Source organism: Leptosomus discolor, chromosome 22 (assembly GCF_034619465.1).
Source record: "Leptosomus discolor isolate bLepDis1 chromosome 22, bLepDis1.hap2, whole genome shotgun sequence".
NCBI classification, from domain to species: Eukaryota; Metazoa; Chordata; class Aves; order Leptosomiformes; family Leptosomidae; genus Leptosomus; species Leptosomus discolor.
This window is the reverse complement of record NC_141412.1, coordinates 1368933-1392119: the sequence shown is the minus strand read 5'-3', so window position 1 is coordinate 1392119 and position 23187 is coordinate 1368933. Positions and strand designations below refer to the sequence as shown.

At 59.1% G+C, this 23187-nt stretch overlaps 3 protein-coding genes across 3 annotated transcripts; all 3 read left to right on the top strand.

Moving 5' to 3' along the window:
- Nucleotides 1-213: 213 nt before the first annotated feature.
- On the top strand, nt 214-6305 carry MPZL3 (myelin protein zero like 3). The gene is made up of 6 exons (XM_086476770.1): nt 214-301; nt 1123-1289; nt 2292-2502; nt 3173-3338; nt 4202-4265; nt 6279-6305. The coding sequence occupies exons 1-6, from the start codon at nt 214-216 to the stop codon at nt 6303-6305; spliced, it is 723 nt and encodes a 240-aa protein (XP_086332896.1).
- Nucleotides 6306-11271: 4966 nt separating this feature from the next.
- JAML (junction adhesion molecule like) lies at nt 11272-15309 on the top strand. The gene is made up of 7 exons (XM_086476967.1): nt 11272-11314; nt 12687-12850; nt 13225-13447; nt 13626-13737; nt 14103-14163; nt 14857-14952; nt 15148-15309. The coding sequence occupies exons 1-7, from the start codon at nt 11272-11274 to the stop codon at nt 15307-15309; spliced, it is 861 nt and encodes a 286-aa protein (XP_086333093.1).
- A 2473-nt stretch (nt 15310-17782) lies between these two features.
- Nucleotides 17783-21853, top strand: SCN2B (sodium voltage-gated channel beta subunit 2). The gene is made up of 4 exons (XM_086476945.1): nt 17783-17852; nt 20662-20828; nt 21235-21445; nt 21654-21853. Exons 1-4 carry the CDS (start codon nt 17783-17785, stop codon nt 21851-21853), a joined length of 648 nt encoding a protein of 215 aa, XP_086333071.1.
- Nucleotides 21854-23187: the final 1334 nt, after the last annotated feature.

Genomic DNA, 23187 nt, shown 5'->3' with positions numbered 1-23187 from the left:
CTCGGAAAAGCCCCTCAAAAGCAAAGCCGACGGACTTCTGACTTCCCGGGGAGCCCCGCAGGCCGCCGGGGGGGCCGCCCCGCTCCTCCTCCGCGGCCGCCCCAGGTGCGAGGCGTCCCGTCGCCATGGCGACGCGCGGCGGCCATCTTGGGGCTGCCCCCGCCCGCACCTGCGCAGGTGAGGCGCCATGTTGCGGCCCTGAGCGCGGCCGCGATGCGGGGCGGCGGGGCGGCGGCGGCCGGCGGCGACGGCGGCGGCTTCTTCCTCCTCCTCCTGCCGAGGGGAGTCCTGCTTCTGCTCGGTAACTGCTCGGTAACCCCGGTGCCGCTCCGGGGGGCGCCGCGGCGGCGGGGAGAGGCGCGGTGGGACGGGACGGGACGGGACGGGACCGGGACCGGGACGGCGCGGCCGTGCGCCGCTCTACTTGCGGTGGCTCCGGCGGGGAGCCCCGCGCGGGAGCCGGGCTGTGGGCGCCCGGGCGGGGGCTCCGGGGGCGGCGGCCCCCGCAGCGAGGGTGTCCCGCGGGGAGGTGGCGGGCTGGGAGGCTCCGGGAAAGGGCCCTTCCGGCGCGGAGGGGGCGGCCGGCCGGCCGGCCGCGCTGCGGGCCGCTCCGCGCCCCTGGCTTCGCTGCGTGGGGCTGGAGCGGGAGCTCCGTGACAGGGAGGCTGGGAGCGGCGGTGCCGCTGGCGGGGGGCGGGCTGCCCGCGTCCCTGGCGGGACGCCCGGCCGGGAAGCAGCAGGGGGCGGGCTGCTGCGGGCGGCTCTCGGCCGGTGCGTGTGTCGGCGGGTTGTGCTGGGGCGAGGCGCGCAGAGCCACAGCTGCCCTGAAGGGCTCTAAAGCTGGCGCTTTGCACCTCGTCGGAGGGCCGGCTGGTCGGCTTTCTCAGCTCTTTAAGTACCTGTAGGTTCTTGCTGGTATTTTCCAGATGGATAATTGGGGCTGGTCCCAATCCCGCAGAGAATAGGTTAGGGAAGCTGTCTGCTTTTCTTCGAGTTTCCTTGCGGGGGAGGTAGTCACTACTGTGCTTCAGTCTTTGGACCTTGCTTGAGCTGCACATGGTCACTCCTGCGCCTCACAGATAACGAGAATCTAATCCCTGTCTTTTGTGCTTGTTCCATCAGGGGTCTGCAACGCCCTTTCCCTGGAAATTAAAGCCAGTCCCAAAGTGCGAGCTTTCGTTGGGGAACAAGTATTACTGAAATGCTCATTCAAATCCAGTTCTCCCATCGCTGAGAGCCTGACGGTAGACTGGTCTTACCGGCCCCTCGCAGGTGGTCAGATGGAGACTGTAAGTGGAACAGGGAGTCTCTTTCTGGCGCAGACTGCCCGGCTCTCTGTGCGTGCTGAAAATCTGATGATCCTTTTTCCGTTTGCCTTGCTGTGCTGCTTCATCGCTTTGGGGGTTGGGACTCTCATCGCCACCTTCTTTCTCGTGTGAAATTGCTTTACTGTTCTTTGAGCAGAAGATACTCTGTGTAAATGCATAACAGCCTGGTGACGATAAAAGTAGATAAACTTGGGGTTTTGACACAAGCGCTGCATTGTATGCCGTAGCTATGTACGGAATGACTGAAAAGGATTTGGTTGTTGGCTTTCTTGAAGGCAGCTGTCCGCTAGTAGTTCTGTCGTGCGCTCTGCTGCCGAGACCTCTTGCAGCGGTAAGCACGTGTGTGCGATGGCAGTGAAGATGACGGCCTCTAAAGCTTACGGGCTGCTGCTTGCCGCTTTGTTGGCAGTGTTTTGCGATCTAAGCCTAAACAGGTAAGGCTGGAAGCCCACTGGAAAGCCCTTAATCAAGGTGGAAGCAGAAAATGTGCATCTTTACAGATTGCCAGTGACTTCTGCTGCCCGAAGACTCTGACCTCTGGGGAGCGTCCTTGTACCTGGAACAAGAAGGTGGTGCTTGTATGAAGTGAGCTCTCCTAAGTCTCTGCTCGTAGGATAGCAAGAGCAAAAGTGCAAGAAGTAAAAGCTGAGGAACTGCAGTGTTCTGTCTTGCACGAGCCAAGAAGCCTGCTCTGCTTCTGGACTGAAGATCTGAGGAAGGGAACAAGTTGGTCAGAATGGTGATGGTGACGGCCGAGAGCTGAGGCTGGTAGATAAAAGCGCCAGAAGTCTAATGAAACGGGACTGACTCAGAGTTTTAAAATTGGGCCTTGGGAAGGTCTCCTGTATGTATTTCTGACTTCCTAATGTGTATTCCTTTATGTTTACAATCCAGACAGTAGTTTACTTTGCTTTCTTAGATGCGAGTTTTATTAGTACAATTGCTGTCTTTGCCTCCTTTTAGGTTTTTCATTATCAGTCTGTTCCATACCCAACGACAGCGGGGAAGTTCAAAGACAGGATCTCCTGGGCTGGGAATGTTGCCAAGGGTGATGCTTCCATTGCTGTCCAAAGCCCCGTGATGAGTGACAATGGGACGTTCATCTGCAGCGTGAAGAACCCTCCGGACGTGTACCATAACATTCCCCAGACCGTGCTGATAGTTACGGAGAGGGGTAAGCCTCCATTTCAGCAGCGCGTCCTCATCTCGGTGAGGCAGCTGCCTTGCAGCTCTGTCAGCATCTTAGAAGTCTGAGCATCGCGTGGGAAGTGGATTCCCTGGAGTCCCACGTTAGAATTTCAGCAAGGGTTACCCCAGCCGTTCTTTCTGGGCCGAATACATGGAGAAGTACGGAATTTGTTTGGGGCAGGAGGGGGCAGAGGAAGCTGTGGTGATTACGGAAATCGAAAGCGTGCGTTTGTTCAGGGGTTCAGGTCTCCACAAGTTGCAGCACTAGAAGGAAGGGGTTAAACGTTTAGGAAATACTTGCCTGGTGCTGGTCTGAAAGTAACTGTCACGTCAGGAACGCCGATTCTCAGCAGTACCCGATTTCCTCGTCTGCCCTGTGCGGGAGGCCCGCCCCGCATTTGCAGCCTAGACGGGCTGATAGAACTGTGTCGTGGCCTGCCCGCCTCTGCGGGTTTTTGCCCGTGAATCACCCTGCTGCGCCGGGTATGCGACAGGAGACCTACAGCTCCAGGGACAAGCTGTTTCAAATCTGCCAGCTCTGTGCCTTGTACGGAAAGGCTGGCAGCCCGTGTCCGGGGTGAACGGTTGTCACAGAGCCTTAGGAGAGCCGGATTGTACTGCTGCTACAGCGGGGCTGCTCTTTGTCTTCCCTGCAGGCCTTTCCTTCCAGTTGACCTCAGCGGTGCTGCTCTCCATCTTAGTATTTCTCCCTTCCGTCCTCGTGGTTGTTCTGCTGCTGGTGAGGATGGGAAGAAAGTTTGGAGTGCTAAAGGCGAAAAAAAAACCTGGCTATAAGAAATCCTCCATCGAAGTGTCTGATGAGTAAGTTCTGGCTGGCACCTAAAGCCTGTGCTTCTGCTCGGGCCTGTTGGCACAGGCCAAAGGACGGTTTCTCCCCTGTCCTTCATTCCCTAGCTCTCAGTGTCTGCAGTTTGGTCACTGAAATCTACTTCTCCATGAGCATAATTTAACCGGCGGTCAGAAGGCTTTGGAAAATCCCCATGTTGGAGCATAAACTGAGTGCTGTACATCCCCCTTTTTCTGTGCTTCGTGTGAGGCCGTGGAAGCGAAGCAGTTCAGGGTTTGACAGTCTTTCACTTCTGTAATTGGATTTATTTCAGCCTGTATCAGCAAGATGTTTTGCTTACGCAGGCTTTCTGTGTTGCGTTTTGGTGTGAGCTGTCCGTAACAACACCGCAAAATGAGTAACGCCAGCCGGCTCCCCTGTGAGGGCCTGAGCAGAGATGCCAGGTCCTGAGTGAGCCGTGGAGACTGAATTCCCTTCGGAACCGGAGAGGGTTCTGTTCTGGGAAGGCTCAGTAGTGAGAACAATGAGGTAGCACTGCTACTGCTGGACCTGCACCTGGTTTTGCGATGAATTCGGTGCTAAAATTTCTCGCAGAATGGGTTTTTAATACTGTGTTACGATTAATGTTGTAAGGTTAGCTGGCCAAATAGCAACTCTTGTTGTGTTGCCGCCGGCGCTTCAGTGAAATCTCTGCCTTCAAAACAGGGGACCTGACGTTCTTTATTCTTTTTGGTTTTGCTGTGCAGAGTCAAAGGCTTTTCATCACGATGAGGAGCCTTCAGTTCAGTGTGGTAGAACTAGAATTCGCAGTCCACAGGAGATGCTAGCATGTGGGTTTTGGGGAAAAGTCCGACCTAAGCCCGTGCTTTCTCTGCAGGCCTGAACGTACAGGGGCAGACAACTGCTTGGGGAAACTCAGAAGCTGGTGTCTGAACTGTGTGGTAAGTGAAAGCTGGTGTTTTCGTAAGTGCTTTTGTCAACTTTGGTGCTCAGAGGAGGTGCCAAGAGCAGCAAGTAGAGCTTGTCGGAACACCTCTGCGTGTCAGACAAGGGTCCCGACTGGCGAGGCTCGCCCTCCTTGGTGTTTTCCGCAGAGAGGCTCTAGAGGGTGCGAACCGCTGGTCACACTGCCTTGCTGGTGGGAGAGCTTGGCTTGAGATCCGCCACACTGACTTTTCGTTTGACTTGATTGGAATCAAAGGCGACGTGTTAAGCTGAAAATTCAGGATTTTAAGTGCCGGCTGCTGTGCTCTGTAGTTTCTTTAAAGGCTCTGCATAACCGGTTTGGGGTCTGGCGGTGCTGCAGTGGGGAACGGGGGAAGCGGTACCTCAGTCCACTGTGTTTCTTGCGAAGATGGTAGAGTGCGGCCTCGCCTCTCACCTGGAGGTCTTCCTGCTTGTGCTGTTTTCATCACAAGAGAATGCTGCTCAACTCTTGTGGTTTGTTTGTTTCTGGCTTTTTGTTTGTTTTGTCTTGTGAAGTGGTGGTTGTCTTCTAATTCTGCTTGCTCGCTTGCTCCCTGGCTTCTGTTGACCAGACGTGTTGTGCTGAAGCGACTGAGCGTTTTTGCCACCTGCTGTACTTGTTTTGTAAAATGTGCCTCTGGGTTCTGCGTGCCGACAGGAGTGGCCACAGCTGTAAGTGTGGCACATTCCAGAGCGAGCTCACTAACAGGCCTAATTTGAGAGTGTTTTCATTTTTCCCGATGTCCTACAGAGCAAGCTTGCCTCAGACACACCTTTACCTCTTTTATACGCGGTCGGGAGGTACGTTAAGGAGCATTTAAATACGTGTTCCTTGACTGACTATGCTAGTGCCAGTGATTTAAAGTGCACTAAATGCGTGAGCCTTCAGACCGCGTGCTGGTGGTTTCCGCGCTTTATTAGATACGGAACGAAAAGCAAGCAATTATGCAAGTTACCTGGTAAATATTGGCAGTTCTACATAAGGCACAGCAGTGGCAAGGTGGCAGTATTGGGAACAAGAGTTTTGCGAGGTGCAGAAAGCTGAAAATGCTTTATGCAAAAGGGAGGATTGCCACGGGAGATGGGAAGGCTGTTGCAAGGGGCGTGCTGGGGAGCAGGGAGGCACCGTTGCTTTCCTGCAGGTGGAGAGATGGGAAAGGGTGGGAGCCCCAGTTTGGCGAGACAGACGCTGTCAGACAGCAACTGAAAAGTGAAAGGTGTCTTCTCATCCTTTGAGAGAAGGCGAATTCAAATGCTGTCATCCTGCTGCTTTCACACGGAGTGTTTTGTCATCTGTTTGATACTTTCCTCTCTGATAGCGAAATATTTAGCTTACTAAGTCAGAACATCCTGTCTCGCTCACTTTAATGATTCTGCACTTTGGAGGTTTCTGTAAGGTCCTTTTCCATGCTTAATGTCTTACCACATAATTAAAGTGGCAAAGCCGGTGAAAATCCATTTGGACTTAAAATGGCTGGAAAGCCGGCGAGCTTCGCCCGATGGAGCCGTTCTGTTGGTGTTTGTTTCAAGTGGAGAGCTGCAGAGCTGGATTGTGGGGATGCCGTCAGGTGACTGCTGTGGTTACAACAGTAGGCGGTGGGGATCCGAAAGGTTGTGGTTGGCTGTAGCTGGAAAACAGCAGCTTGGGCTGCCTCGGGCCTTCTTGGTGGTGCTTTTTAAGAAAATGTCCGTCTGCGCTTCCTGCTTTGCCGTTTGCTTGAGCTTTAGCTGCTGCTGCTCCACTTTAAACACTCCTCGGGTGTCGGTTAAACAGTGGCGATTCTCCTGTGCGTCTGTGACAAGTAAAGGGGTTTAGCTGCAGGTGCTTCACGACTACAAGTCCTACGGCTTGTTCAAGGCCAGCAGCGTTTTAGAAAGCATTTAAGCTCTTGTCAGAGGCCTGGCAGACTCCAAGCGTTGTCGAACTCGTCGCTTGGTTCACGTCTTCACACCTGGTCTCAATTTCTCTCTCCGTACTCCCCGTTTAGGACTCGGATGAGGAAGACCCATACTGATGAGAGACTAAAGCTGCGGATAAAGAGCGAAATGACAGCACTGAAAATCGTGGCTAGATGGGTGTGAAGGCTGCTGGACAACCCGTGCAGACTGAAGGACCGGCTCTAATCTTGGTAGATCGGAAGAAAAGTGCCGATGGGAAAATTCACTTTTATTTAAGCACAAAGTAATGGTTTTGGAAATCTTTCTGATTTGTTCGGGGGGGGGGAAAAAAATCTCTTAACCTCACTTCTCCAGTGCCTACAGAAACCTCAGTGCCTACAGCTGCGCAGCCTGCTTCCTAGCAGCAGGCTGACGTGTTTCTTAGTTTGCTTGCAGATTTGTTTCCTTTATTGCTGGTGACATCCCTCCTTTCCTGCGCCCTTGAATTCGAATGGCCTGAAGCGCAGGCCGCTCCAGAGGGACGTCAGCTCTGTGGGGCGATCGTCGTCGGGCCCAGTTTTGTTGGAATGTATTTGCTAAGGACTAGAACAGTGTGATGAAGCTGGTATATATACCTCCTTTGTCTTGGAGCGAAGAGAACCTACTGCTTTTTAACTCTTTCTTGGATTGGCCTGCCGCTCAATTACGGGATCACCGTTTTGTTCCTACTGTTTCCTGATTCTGTTTTTAAGTCACCAACTGCACAGTAGTGTTACCTTACGCTGTCCAGTCTTAGCTTTCCTTTTTTTGGGGGGGGTTGTTCGTCCAGCAGCTGCGTTACTAGGTACACCTCCTTCTACTTGTAGAAGTGAAGCACAGTTCATACAGACCTGATGTTTTCGAATCAGAAATGCAAATGGGGACTCTGTATCTGGGGAAACATAACCCCATCTACCTCAGCCGTTGACTCACGCCGGGACCAGAGGAATGTTCCGTGCTCAGAACAGTCGTGTTCTCGTCTCTTCTAGGTACCACTTTAGGGAAGCAGCTAAACATGCATCGTTCGTGCCCGGTAAGGAGGAGTGCTTTCACCAGCCTTGCCCAATAACGGGTGGCAGAGAGCGGTGGCACTCGTGTCTGCTCAGTACCTAACCAGCTGCTGTTTTCCACTTCCTTTCCGTAGGTGGCATTGATCAAATAGTCTCTTTTTGCGTGCCTGTTGTAAGTTTACTGTTGACTTTGATGTGCTGCCACCAATAAATTGCTTTGTTTCAGTCTGGGCTGTGGATTTCTTTATTTGGCTAAATATAGCTGACCTCATAAAACTGCCATCCTGAGTCGCTGCTTAGCTATAGATGTTGTCATCGGAGGATGATGATGATGATGATGGGAAAAGGTGTGCAGGGAGCAGATTTAACTCCCAAGGGGACGCGTACCAGGTCCCCCTTCAGCAGCTCTGTGATGGCTGCCAATCACAGGTATGATGAAGTTCCTGAGCGCAAAGCCGGCCGGCTGTAGGTCTGTGTCTGCAGGTAACGAAATGTATTTTTCTGCTGTCTCCTATGAAGTAATATTTAAAAAGCTCGTGCTTCCGGATGACACAATGTCTCCCGCAACCAAAACTTCCCTGAGAAAGGATGCCGGTGGGTTTTGCAGCCTAGAGGAAGTGGCTTTGTTGTTCCACTTTCAGCACTAACACATCACTCGGGTTCTTTGTGGAAATTATTGACTTGCTCTCGGCAAGATGTTTGCCTTCAACTGCGATCCCTTTGCAAACGGTAGGCGAGATCCCGGGCACATCTCTTCCTGGTGCAAAGCTGAGTTGCCACCTGGAAGCGAGTAGCGTTCCGGGTCCTGATTGGCGTTGAGCATGAGTCAGACCTGACTTTCTCTTCCTCTGCTGGCTCTATGGAAGTTGCTCCATGTAACACGAAAACCACGGATACTGGAGTAGAGAACAGTGATTGCTGTGGTGCTCCAGAGGAAGGGGAAGGATGAAAATACGCTTTCAGGGTGAGCGGGGGGTGCGTGCGTGCCAGCCGAAAGCAGTCCGCGCTGAGCGTCTTGCACGTGCTTCCAAAGGGAGCAGCTGGCTGCGCCGTGGAAAGCGTGTGGCCCGGGGCCCCCTCGCCCCTCAGGTGCCTGCTGGCCCGCCGCCCCCACGGCCCCCACGGCACCAGTGGCGAGGCTGGGCTGGCACGTGCGGCGGCTGCCTCATCGGGCCGAGACCCGGTCTGCGGGAGTGGTGGTTCTTTAACCACCTCCCATCCCCAAAACCAAACCAGGAGGGAGCGCAGGCTGCAGACGGGCTGCTTGCCAGGAGTCTCCCTCCTCTTGATTTCTCCCGCGACGCCTGATCGGGTCAACCTGCTGTGATGGAGGGGCTGGGGCTGAGCCACATCTGGTACCTGCGAAGGGTCTTCTCCTTAGGAAGCTGCGTGCCCGTCATCTGCTCTCGGGCGTACGCAGCTCTGGTTCTCCTCGCCGCTCCGTAACTGTCCCTTCTGCGTTCTGATTTGTCGGTACCTCAGTCTAGCTCTGAACTTCCTCTTGCAAGTTGAAAGTGACCACCAAGCTGAACCTGAAATAAGAAACTTGAAACCAAAGACTGGTAAGTAGCACAAATGTCTTGCACGTACAACCTCAAGACGATTTAGCAACTGATTCTTTCAGATACTCTGAATTAGCCACTGAAGGAGGCGTTGTGCAAGAGACAAGTTGACTGCCCCAAGCCACTCTAGGTGAGTATTTTTTGCCAAAATATTTACTTTTTGTTTGTTTGTTTGTTTTCCTGAAAAGAACTAGGGAAACATAGAAGTGCTGAGGACTCAGACACCATGTGCAAAAGTAGGAAAATATGGAGGCAGTATGGTATCTATCTATTTTTTCCCCCAAATCTGTTCAGTAAAGGCAGTTATCCTGTGGAAGGATTTGGATATGTCAGCACCATAATGTACATAACAGCCTGGGTGAGTGGGTGCTGTGTCTACAGCTCGTGCACGCACAGCACCCGCTTGCTGGTACGTGTCACAGAGGGAGACCCTGCAAAAAAAAACCCAACCCTGTTCCCAGGCAGGACCAGAATTTATTCTGAGAAATAGGGTAATAAGTTGAGGAGGGATCTGATGGCGAGTGAGGAGCAGAGCCTCAGTAGCTCCAGAGAACTTTTGAAGTTAGGAGTGTAGATACCCCAGTATGCGGGCTCCTGTGTGCTTCATTTTTTTTAAGCTGGCTCCTATTTTGGGCCCTGCGTGGGGGTGGTCCTGGGAGGGTGTAGCTCTGCTTGAGTTCTACGGCTTTTGGCAGCATAGCTGGGAGGTGGGATGCTCTGGCCTGCTGCACCGAGATGTGCTGCAGCAGCTGAGAGCTTTGGAGCCGAGCGCGCGTTTTGCTGCGTCGGCAGGTCGTGTGTGCACAAGCGCGGGTTGTACAGCAAACTGTGTCGTGGCAGGGCGGCAAACAGCGCAGTCAAACCACACGGCTCTCCCCTCCACCTCCAAAAAACCCAACCCCCAAACGGGTCGTGTTCTTTGAAGGGCAGATTTGAGAGAATTCCAGAAGGCTCGATGCCACTTTTCAGTGGTTTGTTTGTGGAAAGGGAGGGGGCGAGGAAGGGCAGAGGTGCTTTTGCCAGCAAGAACACCGTGCACTGACTGGAAAGCCGTAGTTTCTCAGCCTAGAACAGACCCGTGGGTCCCCCAGCAGCTAATTCTGGGCCTGTAATCCCTGTCCGAGCCTGTCTCGGGGTGTTTCTCAGCTTCCTTTGCTGAGGAAAAAAAGCGCATTTGGAAGGAAAAAGGACTCCGCAAACCTGTCTGGCCGTGTAAAGAGATGGAAGCTTTCTTAGGGGGTGAGCAGTGGCAGGGAGGAGGCCTTCCCCGCTCCCGACCCGCGCGCTGCAGAGCCGTGGTTGTTGTCACCCCCGGTTCTGCCTGGAGCGCCGGGGACGCGGGTGCTGCCCCAGGAAACTTGGTGTGTGTCGCTGTGGCTTTCTGCTCCCCAGCACTGAAGGGAACCGTAGATCTCTGAGAGCGATAGGAATGCGGGCAGAGGTTTACCTTACGTATTTACTCCAACTCCTTTCATGGCTGTTTCCTGGGGAGAAATGTCTGGGACCTTTTCCCCTTCCAAGCCTAACTGAACTGACTTGCACAACGGAGGAAAACTGAGAGAAGCTAGCAAGATTTCAGAGATTATTTGCCTCTTGTTGTCTTTCTATTTCTGCAGCAAAAATACATGGGTTGGAAAACATGTGCTGGTGACGGCAGCCTCAAATTCAACTGTAATGTGCAGGTTCTCCAAGTGGGAGGGCTTCTCTCAATAACTTTCTGCCCTTAAATATGTTTATCACTTTTGAGGGGGCCTAACTTTGAATCATGGAGCGGAGCCACAGCAAGCAGGGTACTGACTCCTGCCTTCCTGTGATCCATGCGTGAACACTGGCTGGCATATTCCTGCTGACTGGCTGCAGAGTATGTCTGCAATGTGCAGCGCTGGCGTCTCCTTTCTATTTTGAGAGATGTGCAGCAGGTCAAACTGAATGCAGTGACCGAACGTGGCGTTGTCTGAACGGACCCCGAAGGGTTCCAGCAGAAGTTCTTACCATGTGTCGCACCCTGGAGCAAGCGAGTTATTCCCAGAGTGAGGGGTCTGTGCTTTCAGGACCGAACTTCTCCGAGTATGCAGCACAAAGAACATCCCACTGCCTTCTGAGCAGGGTTAACATCTGTGAACGTCTCAGCTCAGATGCTAGAGGCTCGACCCCCAAACCACCGGAAAGATTCATTACTTAGGGGAAAATGCAAAGATGTTTCAGGGTGAGCCCTCCCCCCCAGCTCGCTCGCTCTTCCTTCCACGGGCTCAGAGCGGTCTCAAACCAGAGACGTAGCTGACATCTGTGCTTCGCTGAGTTTCAGGCTCCCAGCTGGGACAGTGGGTACCTTCGGAGGCTGAACGTCCAGGCAGCAAAGAGCGTGTCCCTCTCCGAAGAACTGAAGGAAACTTTCTTCTGACCTTGGGGTTCAGTTCGGTCGCAAGTTGTTGGTGTCCTGCCCCAGGGGGAACGGATGCATGTGTCCCCTCTGTTGTTCTTTTTAGAGTAAGATGAAGGAGTTGCTGAGCCTGACTCTGGTGCTGACATGGCTGGGTAAGCTGTAAGTCATTCTGGTGGCTTTATTTATCTTGCCTGCTTTCCCCTTTGCCTTTGGTGGAAGACCCGTCGGTTCCTCTCTTCCCGCAGCGAGAACCCCTCGGGGTTCCGCAGGCACACGGCACTTGCAGCAGTAAGTGGGCTCCTGGGTACCGGTAACTCCCCTGGTCTCTAGGTGCTGCGTATTCCCATCCTGCAGAGCTCACGTATGGATAGGCTTCAAATTGCAACAGCATCCCTGGATGGAGTCCCGTACTTACTTTGCTAGGCTCCAAGGCTTTGAAAGAAGTAGAACTGCTTTGCCGGTCTAAATACAGGGAAAGGTTTCCAAGGTATTGATTTTGGCTCTGCTCGAGGCATCTGGCTCCCTTGGTCTTCTCCGCTGGCAAATATTTGTCATTTTCAGCTCCACAGCTGGTCAAGACCAAAAGAAGCCTGTTTGGGAAGCTGTAGCACTTTGCATTTATTATTTACAGGGCATCAGAGAAGTACTTGGTGCTTCGCCAGGGCCCAGCCCTCAGTGGCTTGTGGACAGAGCGAGCAGTGGCGAAGACACCAGGGAAAGTCTACTTGTCTGAGCAGCTCCCCGCTGAAGCAGCTCGCCTGGTTCTTGACAAACAAGTGCCAGAGCCTCGGCCGCTCTTCTGGCTCGGTTTTGCCAGTGCAGACTCTGGGGCACGCAGGGTTTCTCTCGATGAGCTCCAGGGACATTTTCTGCCCCACTTGTTTCCCCTTCCTGCCACCTGCTTTGCAGCCTGCCGCGTCGGCAGCTGCTCCGTGCTGGTTATGTCAGCTCCGTGCTCTTTGTTCCTCGGGTTTGGTTTGTTTTCCCCACTGTCCGGCTTCTCCAGGAACCCTAAGCAGTAGTTATGTGGCCAGACAAGTCCAAGCCCAGGTCAGGAGCCTGTGAGCAAAGGGTAAGGAAGCCAAACGGGCGGGTTGCGAAAGAGGAACTGAAATTCGTGTCAAGCGGTTGAATTGCCCCTGGCCTGGCGTAGATGAGGGTGGCACTGGTTCTCCCAGCCGGTGACTCACAGGAACAGCCCTGCAGGAGCTGCAGGCTTTGGCTCGGAGACGCGGAGGGCCGGGGTTGTGCTTCCCCGCTTCCCTTCGGCGTGGCTCGCTCAGCGAGCGCGGCAGCCCTTGGCCCGGCGGCTGGGAGGATGCGCTGCCCCGCATCCCGGGCACGCCAAAAGCCGGGGTCAGCGAGGGGCTTTGCCCGCGCAGGGAGCAGGGCCTCCCCGTTGCGCTCTGGACTGGTCAGTGCCGTCAGCCCCAGGCTTACCTGGAGAGGAGATATCGATGAGGACAGGCAGGCTGCATCTGGCCGTCCTCCCTGGGCTCATCCTGCTGTCCTTGTCCCCGGCAGAGCGATGCAGCGGGTCGGCTGGCTGGGTGTTCACGGAGCCTCAGCTTCGAGCCAGCGCTGGGGACTCCGTCCTGCTGCGGTGCCTCTTCCGAGACCCGGCGGCCGAGGGCTGGACGATGGCCAAAGTGGACTGGCTGCACGTGGCAGGAGCCGGCATGCAGAAGGTGGGTCGGGACGGCGGGCTGGGCGGTGGAGCCGTGGGAGGGTGAGCGAGGCAGCCTTGCCACTCTCCGGAGGCTGCGGGAAAGCCCGTCCGCCTGGCCCGGGCCACGAGAGGAAGAACGTTCCCCCCTGGAATGGTGGGGCGCCTCCGCTGCTCCCCTTGGCCCTGCACCGCAGGGGAACCACCGGGCTGGCTGCTGCGCCCTGGGGCTCTCCGAGGGAGCGTGGGGGTGAGCCGGGCTCTCGTGCGTGGGGAGCGCTGCACGGCGAGAGGGAGAGAGCGCGGATCTGAGGGCTCTTGAGCAGGGAAGGCACAGCGGGCAGTGCCCTTCCACTGGGCTCCTTTCACCTGATGCTGTCTGTGCCCTGGCAGGAGGAGATGGTGCTTTATTACTACAGCAACCGTAGCATCCCCGTGGGCCGTTTCCAGCACCGGGTGCAGTGGCAAGGGGACGTCTCCCGCTGGGATGGCTCTATCCGGCTGCAGGACGTTCAGGTGAATGACAGCGGCACGTACATGTGTGAGATCCGGCTGCTCCAGCGCAGCAGCATCTTCAAGAACCGCACGGTGCTGCACGTCGGCCCCGCGAGACCGAGAGGTACGTGCCCTCTGGCTGCTCCCCGCTCCCGTCCCCCTGTCTGGCCCCGTGCAAAGGGGCTGCAGAGGCTCCGGGAGGCTCTCGGACCTGCCACCACGATTATTCCGGAGTAGGGCTGGGGTCCCTCTGTGTACCATCCCCTGCCTTGGTGTCTCCCCAGCAGGACGAGGAGCAGCAGGCGCCCGGGACTCTGCGGCCCCGGGAGACTCTAAGTTTTGGCCCGTGACTGTGGGCTGTGGCTGCGTGGCTGTTGTGCTGGCTTTCCTGGCTGGGCTCAGCCTGAGGAAGAGGTACCAACGCTAGCTGTGGGTTTATGGGACCGAGCAAAGCCTTCCTGCACTCTTATCCCTGGCCCAGCACTAGCCTGACCAGCCCCAAGCGGGGCTGGAGCTGCGGGAACCAGAGGTCCATCATCCCGGGGAACGCCGTTGCCCGCAGCGGGGTGCAGAATCCTGCTGCCCTCTAGTGTCACGCTGCCCTGGCTGGTCCCCCCTCGGCTCCCAAACCTCCTGGGCTTGCTGCGGGACAGCCGCGGGGACGGCCTGGCCGAGGCACCTGCGAAGGGATCCCAGTGTCCCAGGAGAGGGAGGGCAGGGACAGGAGGAGCAGGCGATGCTTCTCGCTGGAGATGACGCCGCCCTTGCCTTCCCTCAAGGTCTGCAGCCAACGCGGCCCTGGAGAGGACTGGAAATGGCGGCAGCGAGAGCAAAGGAGAGGTGAGAGCCGAGGCCGAGCTGAGCTGAGGCGAGCGTCTGCCTGCCCTGCCCTGCCCTGCGCTGGGACACGCCGCAGCCCGCAGGAACTGAAGGGAGGGAGGAGAGGCAGGAGAAGGGGAGGGATGGGGCGCACGGGGCTACAGGGCAGGTGTGGAGCACCCACGCCTGTGTGCACACCGGGCTGTGCCCTCGTGTGTCCAGCCACCCCCAGCAAGCACGCAGGAGAGCTGCAGGCTCCTCGCTGCGCCGGCTGCGTGCGTGGGCCGTGGCTGGAACGAGCCCCGGGTCCTGCTGTTTCATTTGGCTGGGGGATAAGAGGAGGCGCTGGTGGAGCAAATGCTCCGGCAGCAGCCGAGCGCCGGGGAGCCCAGAGGCTTGGCAAGGGGAGGTGGGGTCCTGGACCACAGCCTCCCCGTGAGGCTGAAGCTGGGGTCATCCTCACGCAAGATGGTTGCTGACTCGTCACTAGCTAAGGCTGCGTGTCCTCGGGACATGGAGGGATCGCTGACACGGGGTGTACGGGCACAGGGCTGGGGATGCTGAGGGAAGGGATCCCGCACTGGCCAAGCATGAGCTGCTGTTCCCGGCCAGCCGCAGCTGTGGCTCTTGGTGCTAGTCCGATGACTGGGGTAAGGCGGCCCTTGTTCATTTGGGGATTGCTCGGCTCCAAGTGTCCTGATCTCCTCTTCGTAGGAAGCGTTTTACTCTTCAATCCCTGGAGCTGAGGTACCCCGGGCTGAACAGGATGCAGGGAAGAAGAGGAAAGCCGAGGAGATCTACATAACAATGGTAAGCAAGGAGGCGAGTAGCTGTAGGGCTGGTGTGACCCCCTACATCACCACCCCGCTCCGCAGGGTGACAGCAGCACCCGGGGCCTGACCCCTCGCTCCCCACTCCAACAGCGGTATCCCTTGCCTCCTGCCCACTCCGAATGGGCCCCGATACCTGCGGCGAGACTCACGCCCTGTCCCTTGCTCCTTGCAGCACCCCTCTCCCTTCCGGGAGCACGGCGTCTACGTGGAGCTGGCCAAGAGGGTGATCCCGGCAGAATGGATGGGAGAGGGGAGACAGGGTGATGGACAAAGCGAGGAACCCCACAGCAGACTGGAGGCGGCACTTCCCTGGGCTCCAGAGGGGCAGAAATAGCCCTGCAGGGGGATGTAAGCCCCTTAGCAGGTGCGTGCAAGACCCCTCTGCTCCTTGGGGCAGGCCAGCGCTCTGCTGCTGCCAGCCCTTCCTCTAAGAAGCGCTGCCCTTTCCCTGCCCGCTCCGTGCCAGAGCCGCTGCTGGGGCACACGCCGCCCTCGTTGTCTGCCCAGGGACCACGGGGGGACGTGTCCCTCTGGCTCTTGTCTCTTGGTCTGTGGGGGGGTGGCACAGCCTCCATGGTCTAGCTTTGATCCTGGTCCGGGCAGCTGCAGGTCCCGAGGTGACAATCTCCCAGGAGAGCCTGGCAGGGGGAGATGCAGCGGGAGCCGTGCAGGTGTGTCCGTGGTATCTTCTGAAGATAATAAACCTCAGGGAGTCTTGTCTGTTCCTGGCTTCCTTTTACCTCCTCCTCAAGCGTGTGATGCCCAAGTGCGCCAAAACCCGCCTGGCCTAGGGCCTGGGCGCCCCTGCACCCACGTGCAGCCTCGCACCCGTGCCTGTCCCGCTGGCTTCGGGGTGCAGTAAAAGCCCAGTGGGCGGCAAAGGGGGTCCCTTTGCAGCGGGCAGCTGTACTGATCCCCGCTGCTGCCCTGGCCCTGCGAGGGGCGCAGGGGAGAGGGGCAGGCCCCACGGGCGGTGGGGTCCCCCACGGGCGGTGGGGTCCCCCACGGGCGGTGGGGTCCCCCACGGGCGAGCGCTCACACGTGCCTCCCGTGCAGCAGCCCCTGGCGATGGGCGAGCGCCTGCCCGCGCCCCCTCCGCCTGGGGCTGGCTGCCCTGGCCGGGGGGAGCCCAGCAACCCCTCCCGAGCCTCCGGGGCAGCGTCTCGGGGTGTGCTGGCTCTTCTCCTGCGCTATAGATAGATGTTTGACACCTCCAGGTGCAGAGCTGGGAGCCGGGACCACCTCCCACCGGCTCTGCTGGATGGGAGACTGCAGCACAGGCTGCTCCGGGCTGCAGTCCTTGGTTTCACGTTGACACCCTACTCTCTTTTTCCTGGATGAAGCAGAGTCGTGGGATTACAGGAGGAATCGGCAACCAGGGCTGGTTTTGGGGTGTCGGGGGTTGCATGGGACCTCTGCTGCTGTGGTGAGACTCATTCTAGGGGAGCAGAGAGGGTGCTCTGCCTGCCCGGCGTGGTTGGGAAACTGCTGTGTGTGCAGTGAGAGGGTTTGCTGCGAGGGTTGCCCGCGTTCACCCTGGCCCCTCTGTGATGCTTTCTCTCCTCACTGCCCTGTTTCCCCTCCTGGAGCTGGTCCTCCTGGAGCAGAGCACCTCTGCATCCCTCCTGCCTCCCCATTGCCCCATCCCTTCCTCCCCGGGGCTCTGGTGCACAGGAACAGAGATGCCCTCTGGCTCCAGGGCACCGCTCGCCTTTCTCCTCCCTGCTGCTGCTGCAGCAAACCCCACCATCCTGCATCCTGCAGCACGAGGTGGCTGAGCAGCTCCTGTCGCTAGTTTTCTGGTCTCCATGGGGTCACACGTTGTCTCCTCCCTGCACCGGTCTCTGCAGCTTGGAGTCCGTGGCCCAAAGGCTTTCTTGATCGATGGTGTGAAGGGGACCAAAGACATTCTCCAGCCCTGTTACTGCTGGGCAGAGCCTCCCCATCCCAAGGGCTGGATGAAGAGAGGGTGCTGCCCTGGAATGGCATGCTGCTGGGGAAGGGGAAAGGTGGCAGCAGAGCCTGGCACCTGTGGGAAGCGAGGGGGCTGCACGGGAGCAAGCAGGGGCCCTGGGAACAGTTCTAGCTGCTGCAGGCTGCCTGCCCATGGCTGTGCCTCCTCCTGGGCGTGCTGGCCGGGCTGCCTCCTTGAGACCCTCTGCCCTTCCCGGGCCAGATCAGTCCCTCTGCTCTCTGCCTGGCTTCGGGAGGGCATTTCTGATGCCCCGGGGCCCCCGGGAGTGGGAGCTGCTGCTGGGAATGGCACGAGCAGGGCTGGGTCTCCAGCCTCCAACAGGGCAGAGGTGACGCATCTGCATGCCCCCGCTGAAACTGGGGGGCTGAGGGGCTGTGGGAACGCTCAGGGTCAGGCCTGTGCTGTGGGGCACGGGCTGCATCCCTGGGCTCCTGGCCTCCCTGGAGCTGCTTTCTCCGACGGTATGTTTGCCCGGGCAGAGGGAATCCCAGCAGAATCCTGCTCCTCGCCTGCCCTGGGCTCGGCACACTGCGGGAGACGCTCTGCGGCACAGCCCACGACCGGAGTAGGAGCGCCAGGAGCGTTCGCCTTCTGTTCAGGGGAAAATTTTTCTGCCCTCCCACTTCCCCTGCTGAAATCCACCAACCATAGCATTTACTGATTTTTTCGATCCAGCACCCCTCCAGCCAGCCATATTGGGCTGTGGAAATAAAGCAGCTCTAATGTTATATGTCACCTGCAAATAACCCGGGCGTTCGAAAAAAGCAAACCACCACCACCACCAAAATCCACACCAACACCAGGTCCTCTCCACACACAAAAGTCCTTCAAAATGAGCCCGGAAGCTTGGCTCCCGCAGCCCACCTTGTTCCTCACTGGCCTCAGCTTGCTCCTCTCGCTGGGTAAGTGTCAACCTGACCCCTTGCATGCACACGGCTGCCAGGGCAGAGCACCCAGGCTGGGGAGAAACACCCTCTCCGTCCAGGAGCCCCCTCCCCACTCCCAGCCCCGAGAAGCCCCTCCTGTTGCTGGGGAAGCAGCGAGCCAGCAAGAGATGCTGTGCCGCAGGGATGGGGACGGAGGTGGTCCGAAACGCACCCTGCTGAAATCCGCCAGCCAGGGTGACCTGCTTTTAGGCAGGGTGGGGGGTATGTTGCAACGGCATCTTCTCTCAAAAAAGCTGTGCATCCTGCTTGCCGGAGGTCTCGTCTCAGTGCAAGGCTGTTTGCATGCCAGGCAAGGGATGTAGGTGGGCTGCAGTGGGGAGAGGGGGCAGTTCTGGCTCTGCCTCCCTGGGAAGGTGGTGGCTGGTGGGCTGCGGGTGGCTTGCGACTCTCCGCTGGTTTGTGGCTGGCTGCAGGGCGGCGGGCTCTGGGCTGAGGCGCTGCATGGGGGGGGGGGGGGTGGTGGTGGGAACTGTGGTCTCTGCATTTCTGCCCTGCCCCGCAGCCAGCAGCGTGTGTCAGCAGGTTTGGGTCTGTATTGATTGGAAACGGGAACGCATCACCTCTTTGAAGTGCTGTTCACACTGCCCCGGAGCTCCTGGTGGGCTGCCTTTGCTTTAGGAGAGAGGCTGGGAAATGGAGGATAAAAAGCCCAGCGAGGTCTGCTTTAGAGGCTGCGTGTGATTTTACCTCTGGGTGCAGGGTGTAGCGTGACACAGAATTTGGGAGTGTGCGCAGCACCGAAGGACGCAGCCTGGACTGTCGGTCCCGAGGATTTTAGTGGTTTCTTTCCCCATCTCCTTGTCCCCGGGTGCTGGGTGCCCAGGGCAGCGTCAGAGTTTGGACCTGCGCACATAGGTGCTCCCAGGGCATGTGCCTATCGCGTGCCGGCTGCCTGCGAGGACCCTCTGGCTGCGGTATGGTCCCGCCATACCAGGCGGCAGGGCAAAGCCCTGGCCAGGGCTATCCCGTTGCTGCAGAGCCTGGGAGAGCTCCTGGTGGCATCGCTCCTGGTGGCATCTCAGCCCTCTGCAGAGACCTGGGGCGCCCCGAGGACGCAGCACGAAGCCACGCCACCCAACCGCAGGCACGCAGGGCGTAGCGCGAGGGCCACCGGGCACTCAGGCCAGTGCCTCTCTGCAGGGACCCCTCCAACCAGCCCTGCTGGGCTGCGTCTGCGAAGAGGCTCCTGGGTGTTCTCTCCCGCCCCTACAAGGTTTTCTTGAAAGCATCTAAGGGGGTGGGCTGCGATGTGGCAGCAGGGCTGGGATGCCAGCTGGGGCCTGGACACTTTTTCCTTCCTTGGGTGCTGCGATTCGTCCCCGTGCACCAGCGCTCCCCATCCCTGCCTCCCAGCACCCTGTGGGGAGCCCTCCCTGTGCTGGGGCTGGATGGAGGGTGCTCACCACGGCTGCTCGGCTGCCAGCATGAGCAGGCAGCCATCTCCAAGGGCTCGGCCGTACCTGGAGGGCACCCCTCTGCCTCCGGAGAGCTGGCTTCAGGATGCTGCCGGTTCGCACCTCGCAGCAAGACCTGTGGCTGGAAGCAGCCGTATCTGCAATTTGGAAAAGCCTCTTTTCCCTGGCTGCAGAGCCTGGCCCCTTTCCTGCCCTGCTTGCAGACGGAGCGGATTAGCCAGCGGAGCAGCCTTGACATGCATCCAGCTTGGCCACAGGGCTGGACTGAGGAGCACCTCAGGAAGAAGGTTTGAGAGCAAAGAGCAGCAGCCAAAGGGGAGAGGTGAGGTGATCAGAAAAGCACCTGCTGCCAGCGTCACTGTCCCTGCCCTGGGGGGTGCCACAGCCCCCTTTACAGTCCCATCCTTCCCAGCTCTCTGTCCCTGTGCCTTAGAGTTCACGGCCGGGTGGCTGCGCAGGAGCCTGTCTCGGCACCTGCACCCTCCCCTTTGCAGGCTGGGGAGGAGGTGCTGGATGCCGGCGCTGGGTTGCGGGTGCTGCTGGGGCAGCCAGCGGACTCGGGGAGCGGCAGGAAAGGAGTGGAAGAGGGAGCAGGGCACAGACACCTCATCCCTGCCCGTGCCCCGAGTCAGCTGTCCTGCCCCGCCAGCCGCACCGCGTAGCGTCCCTGCTTCTCTGACACAGCAAGGCCAGGGTGCAGGGGCTGGCCTCGTCCCCCCAGGAGCGGCTGAGATCTTGACGAGGCCGTTCCCAGCTGGAGAATCCTTGCGTGAACACCTCCGGGAGCGGGGAGCACCTGCATCGCCCCCGCAGCCCCCAGGGGCCGGCCCTGGCAGATCCCAGCCCTCGCCGCTGCGGTGCGTCCTGCCAGCGAGGAAATCTGATGAGCGCAGCCATAAATTTCCCCGCGGACGTGGCGCTGAGCCCTGCGTGCTGATGCTGCATCCAGCCCTTCGCGTAGCGCTGGCGGCTCTGCAGCGGGAAAGCCTCGTCTAAGGGGCCAGGAGCGGCGCTCGCCCGGGGGCAGCAGAGCTTGGCAGCGGGCACAGTCAGGGCAGGCACGGCAGAGAGGGGTGGGCAGCCCGCGCGCAGCAGCGCCGAGGGATGGTGCCAGGGCTGGGGCTGCTCCCCGCGTGCCGCCTGTCACACTGCAGTGCAGGGGAACCCTGGTCCTGGCTGGCCACAGCGTGGTCTGTGCGTGGATGTGCCGGAAAGGCAATCCCAGGCCCCAGGGTGAGGCTCCGTGCGGCCAGCCCAGCGTGCAGGGTGGGACGGGGAGACCAGCTCAGCTGGCAGGACGGCTGCTTGTGCCCCCTTTCTAACCCATCTGCACCTCTGCTCTTCGGCAGCACCCACGGGACTGGGCATGGAGGTCATGGCTCCCGCCACCATCAATGCCTTGAATGGCTCCTCCGTGAAGCTCTCTTGCACCTTCAACTCCTGCTACAAGGTGGAGAACAAGCAGTTCTCCCTCAACTGGACGTACCAGGAGTGCAGGAACTGCTCTGAGGAGCTGGTGAGTCTCGCCGGGGCTGGGGAGAGGTCCTGGGACCAGCTTGAAGTAGACGTGGGTGTTCCCTGGGGTCCTGAGCCTTCTCCTTACGTGCGCTCCTGCTATCTGGCCCTCCTCCATCACAGGGAAAACCAGTGGCTGACTGCATAAAGAGCGAGCGGGCAGGGCAGCTGCCCTGGAGCGGCGGGACAGGCAGGTGCGAGCGGGAGAGGCACCGTGAGGACGCTCTGTCCCCGGCCGCTGTGGTGGCCAGAGCTGAGCAGGGACCGTGCTGCTCATGGAGCCGAGCTCGGGGGCGAGCGTGCAGCGTGGGGCAGTACCTGCAGGGGAGGGGGATGCCTGGCCGGGAGAGGTGAGCTCTCAGGGTGCCGAGCACTGCCTCACCTCCTCTCCCATGCGGGCTGCCCAGTTCCTGCAGTTCCGGATGAAGATCATGAACAAGCAGCTGGACCGCTTTGGGAACCGGGTGGAGTTCACCGGGAACCCCACCAAGTACGATGTGTCCTTCACCCTCAAAAACGTGCAGCTGGAGGACGAGGGCACCTACAATTGCTATGTCCTGAACCCCCCGGACCGGCATCGGGGCCACGCCAGCATCAGTCTGAAGGTGCTCACCAAAGGTAAGTGGAAGAGTGGTCCCCTCTGCTGCCGGGCACCCATGGGTGCTGGCTGGCTCTCTGCTCCGCCCCGTGCCCTGACTGCACCCTGCATTGCGCGTGCAGGGTTTGCTCGCCGGCAGTGGGAGCACGCCCTGCCTCTTCCCTGCTGCTCCCGCTGGCTGCCCCAGGCGGGACCTGCGTGCCCTGAGCCCGTGCCCTGTCTCCCCAGAGCCCCCGAAGCACGACTCGACAGTGGCTGTCATCGTGGGTGCCTCTGTAGGTGGCTTCTTGGCCGTGGTGATCCTGGTGCTGATGGTGGTGAAATGCGTGCGCCGGAAAAAGCAGCAGAGGCTGAACACGGACGACCAGAAGACGGAAGAGGAAGGGAAGACAGACGGCGAAGGCAACCCGGACGAGGGCACCAAGTAACACCCCCCTGCCCGCCCCTCCCTCTTCACCCCTGTACAGCGTGACCCCCTTGATGTGCTTCCCAGAGCGAGGATTTCTGTCTCCCCAGAGCATCCCTCCTTCCATCCAAATACCCAACCCAGCCTGGAGCAGGGCGCGGAGAGAAGGTGGTCCCCGGAGCCTGGCCGCAGCGGGCAGGGGTGGGGAGGGTGGCTGAAGCGCATCGAGGCTGCCCCTGAGCCCGAGCTGGGACTGGCTTGTCCCCCGCTGGGCACGCTGTGAGTGCCAGAGCACTGCGTGGGGCCGCGGGGAGGTGTTGGGGACAGGGCGGTGCGGGAGAGCGGGGAAGAGCGGGTCCCCACGCACAGAGGGGCTGGAGCAGGGGGTGCCAGGAGGGGCGGAGGGGGCCGGGCAGCCTCGTGCCTGGATGTCCGCACCCTGTGCCACTAGAGAAAGAGAGCGGGGGCCAGTGGCCAGCAGCCGTCTGCTCTCGGGGCCACGTCTCACCCCCAAGGTGCTCCCGCTGTGACCAGGTCACGGGCACTGGCCGTCCCCGAGGGATCCCCGATAGCTGCCCGCCTCCTCTTTGCAAGTCCCGTGAGCCAGTGCTGAGGGGGCTGCGACAAGAAGCTCGTGCTCCTCGGGGACTGTCCCAGCCTGCTCAGAAGCCGGCGGCTGGGCAGCGACCATTAGCCCGCGCGCTGCCTTTGAGCTTTGCTGGTTTTCCGAGCCGCTAATGGCTCCTGGCGGGTAACGGATGTACCCTTCTGCCTCTTGGGCTATTTTTGGGCCTGAGCATCTCAGCCAAAGGTGCTGGGCTGACTTTTTGTGCTCGTTTCCTTCTCGGGGAGGGTAATTCTAACGGAAAATGTTCTGCTGATGTGCCAAACCGAGGCGGTGGGGAGCGGTGGGGTGCATCTGCTAGGGATGAAGAGCTGCCGCGGGGGAGAGGAGTTTTTGGGTGCTTGCTGGGAAGGACTGAGCACAACCGCAGGCCCGGAAGCAGGACAGCTCTGTCACCCCCGAGCAACCCTGTGATGCTGAGATTGCCTCCTCCAGCCTCCCCGCAGAGCACTGCACAACCCGTAACTGCCACGGCAATGCACTGCCAGCCTGCCCAGCCACGGGCCCCGCGGTGCCGGCTGCCGGCCGCCGCAGCCCCATCCATGGTCCAGCGCCTGCCCTGCTTGCGGCAGCTCCCTCGGTGCCCCCCAGGAGCTGCCCTGCGTGCTCCGCGCTTCGTTATGAGCGGTGGCCCGGGCAGCTCGGGGAGGGAGGGCGGGCAAGAGCAGGCGTGAGCGAGCGGTGATCCCAGCTGGTCCCACCCCTTGCTGCGGTGCATGGGGATGCGGCGA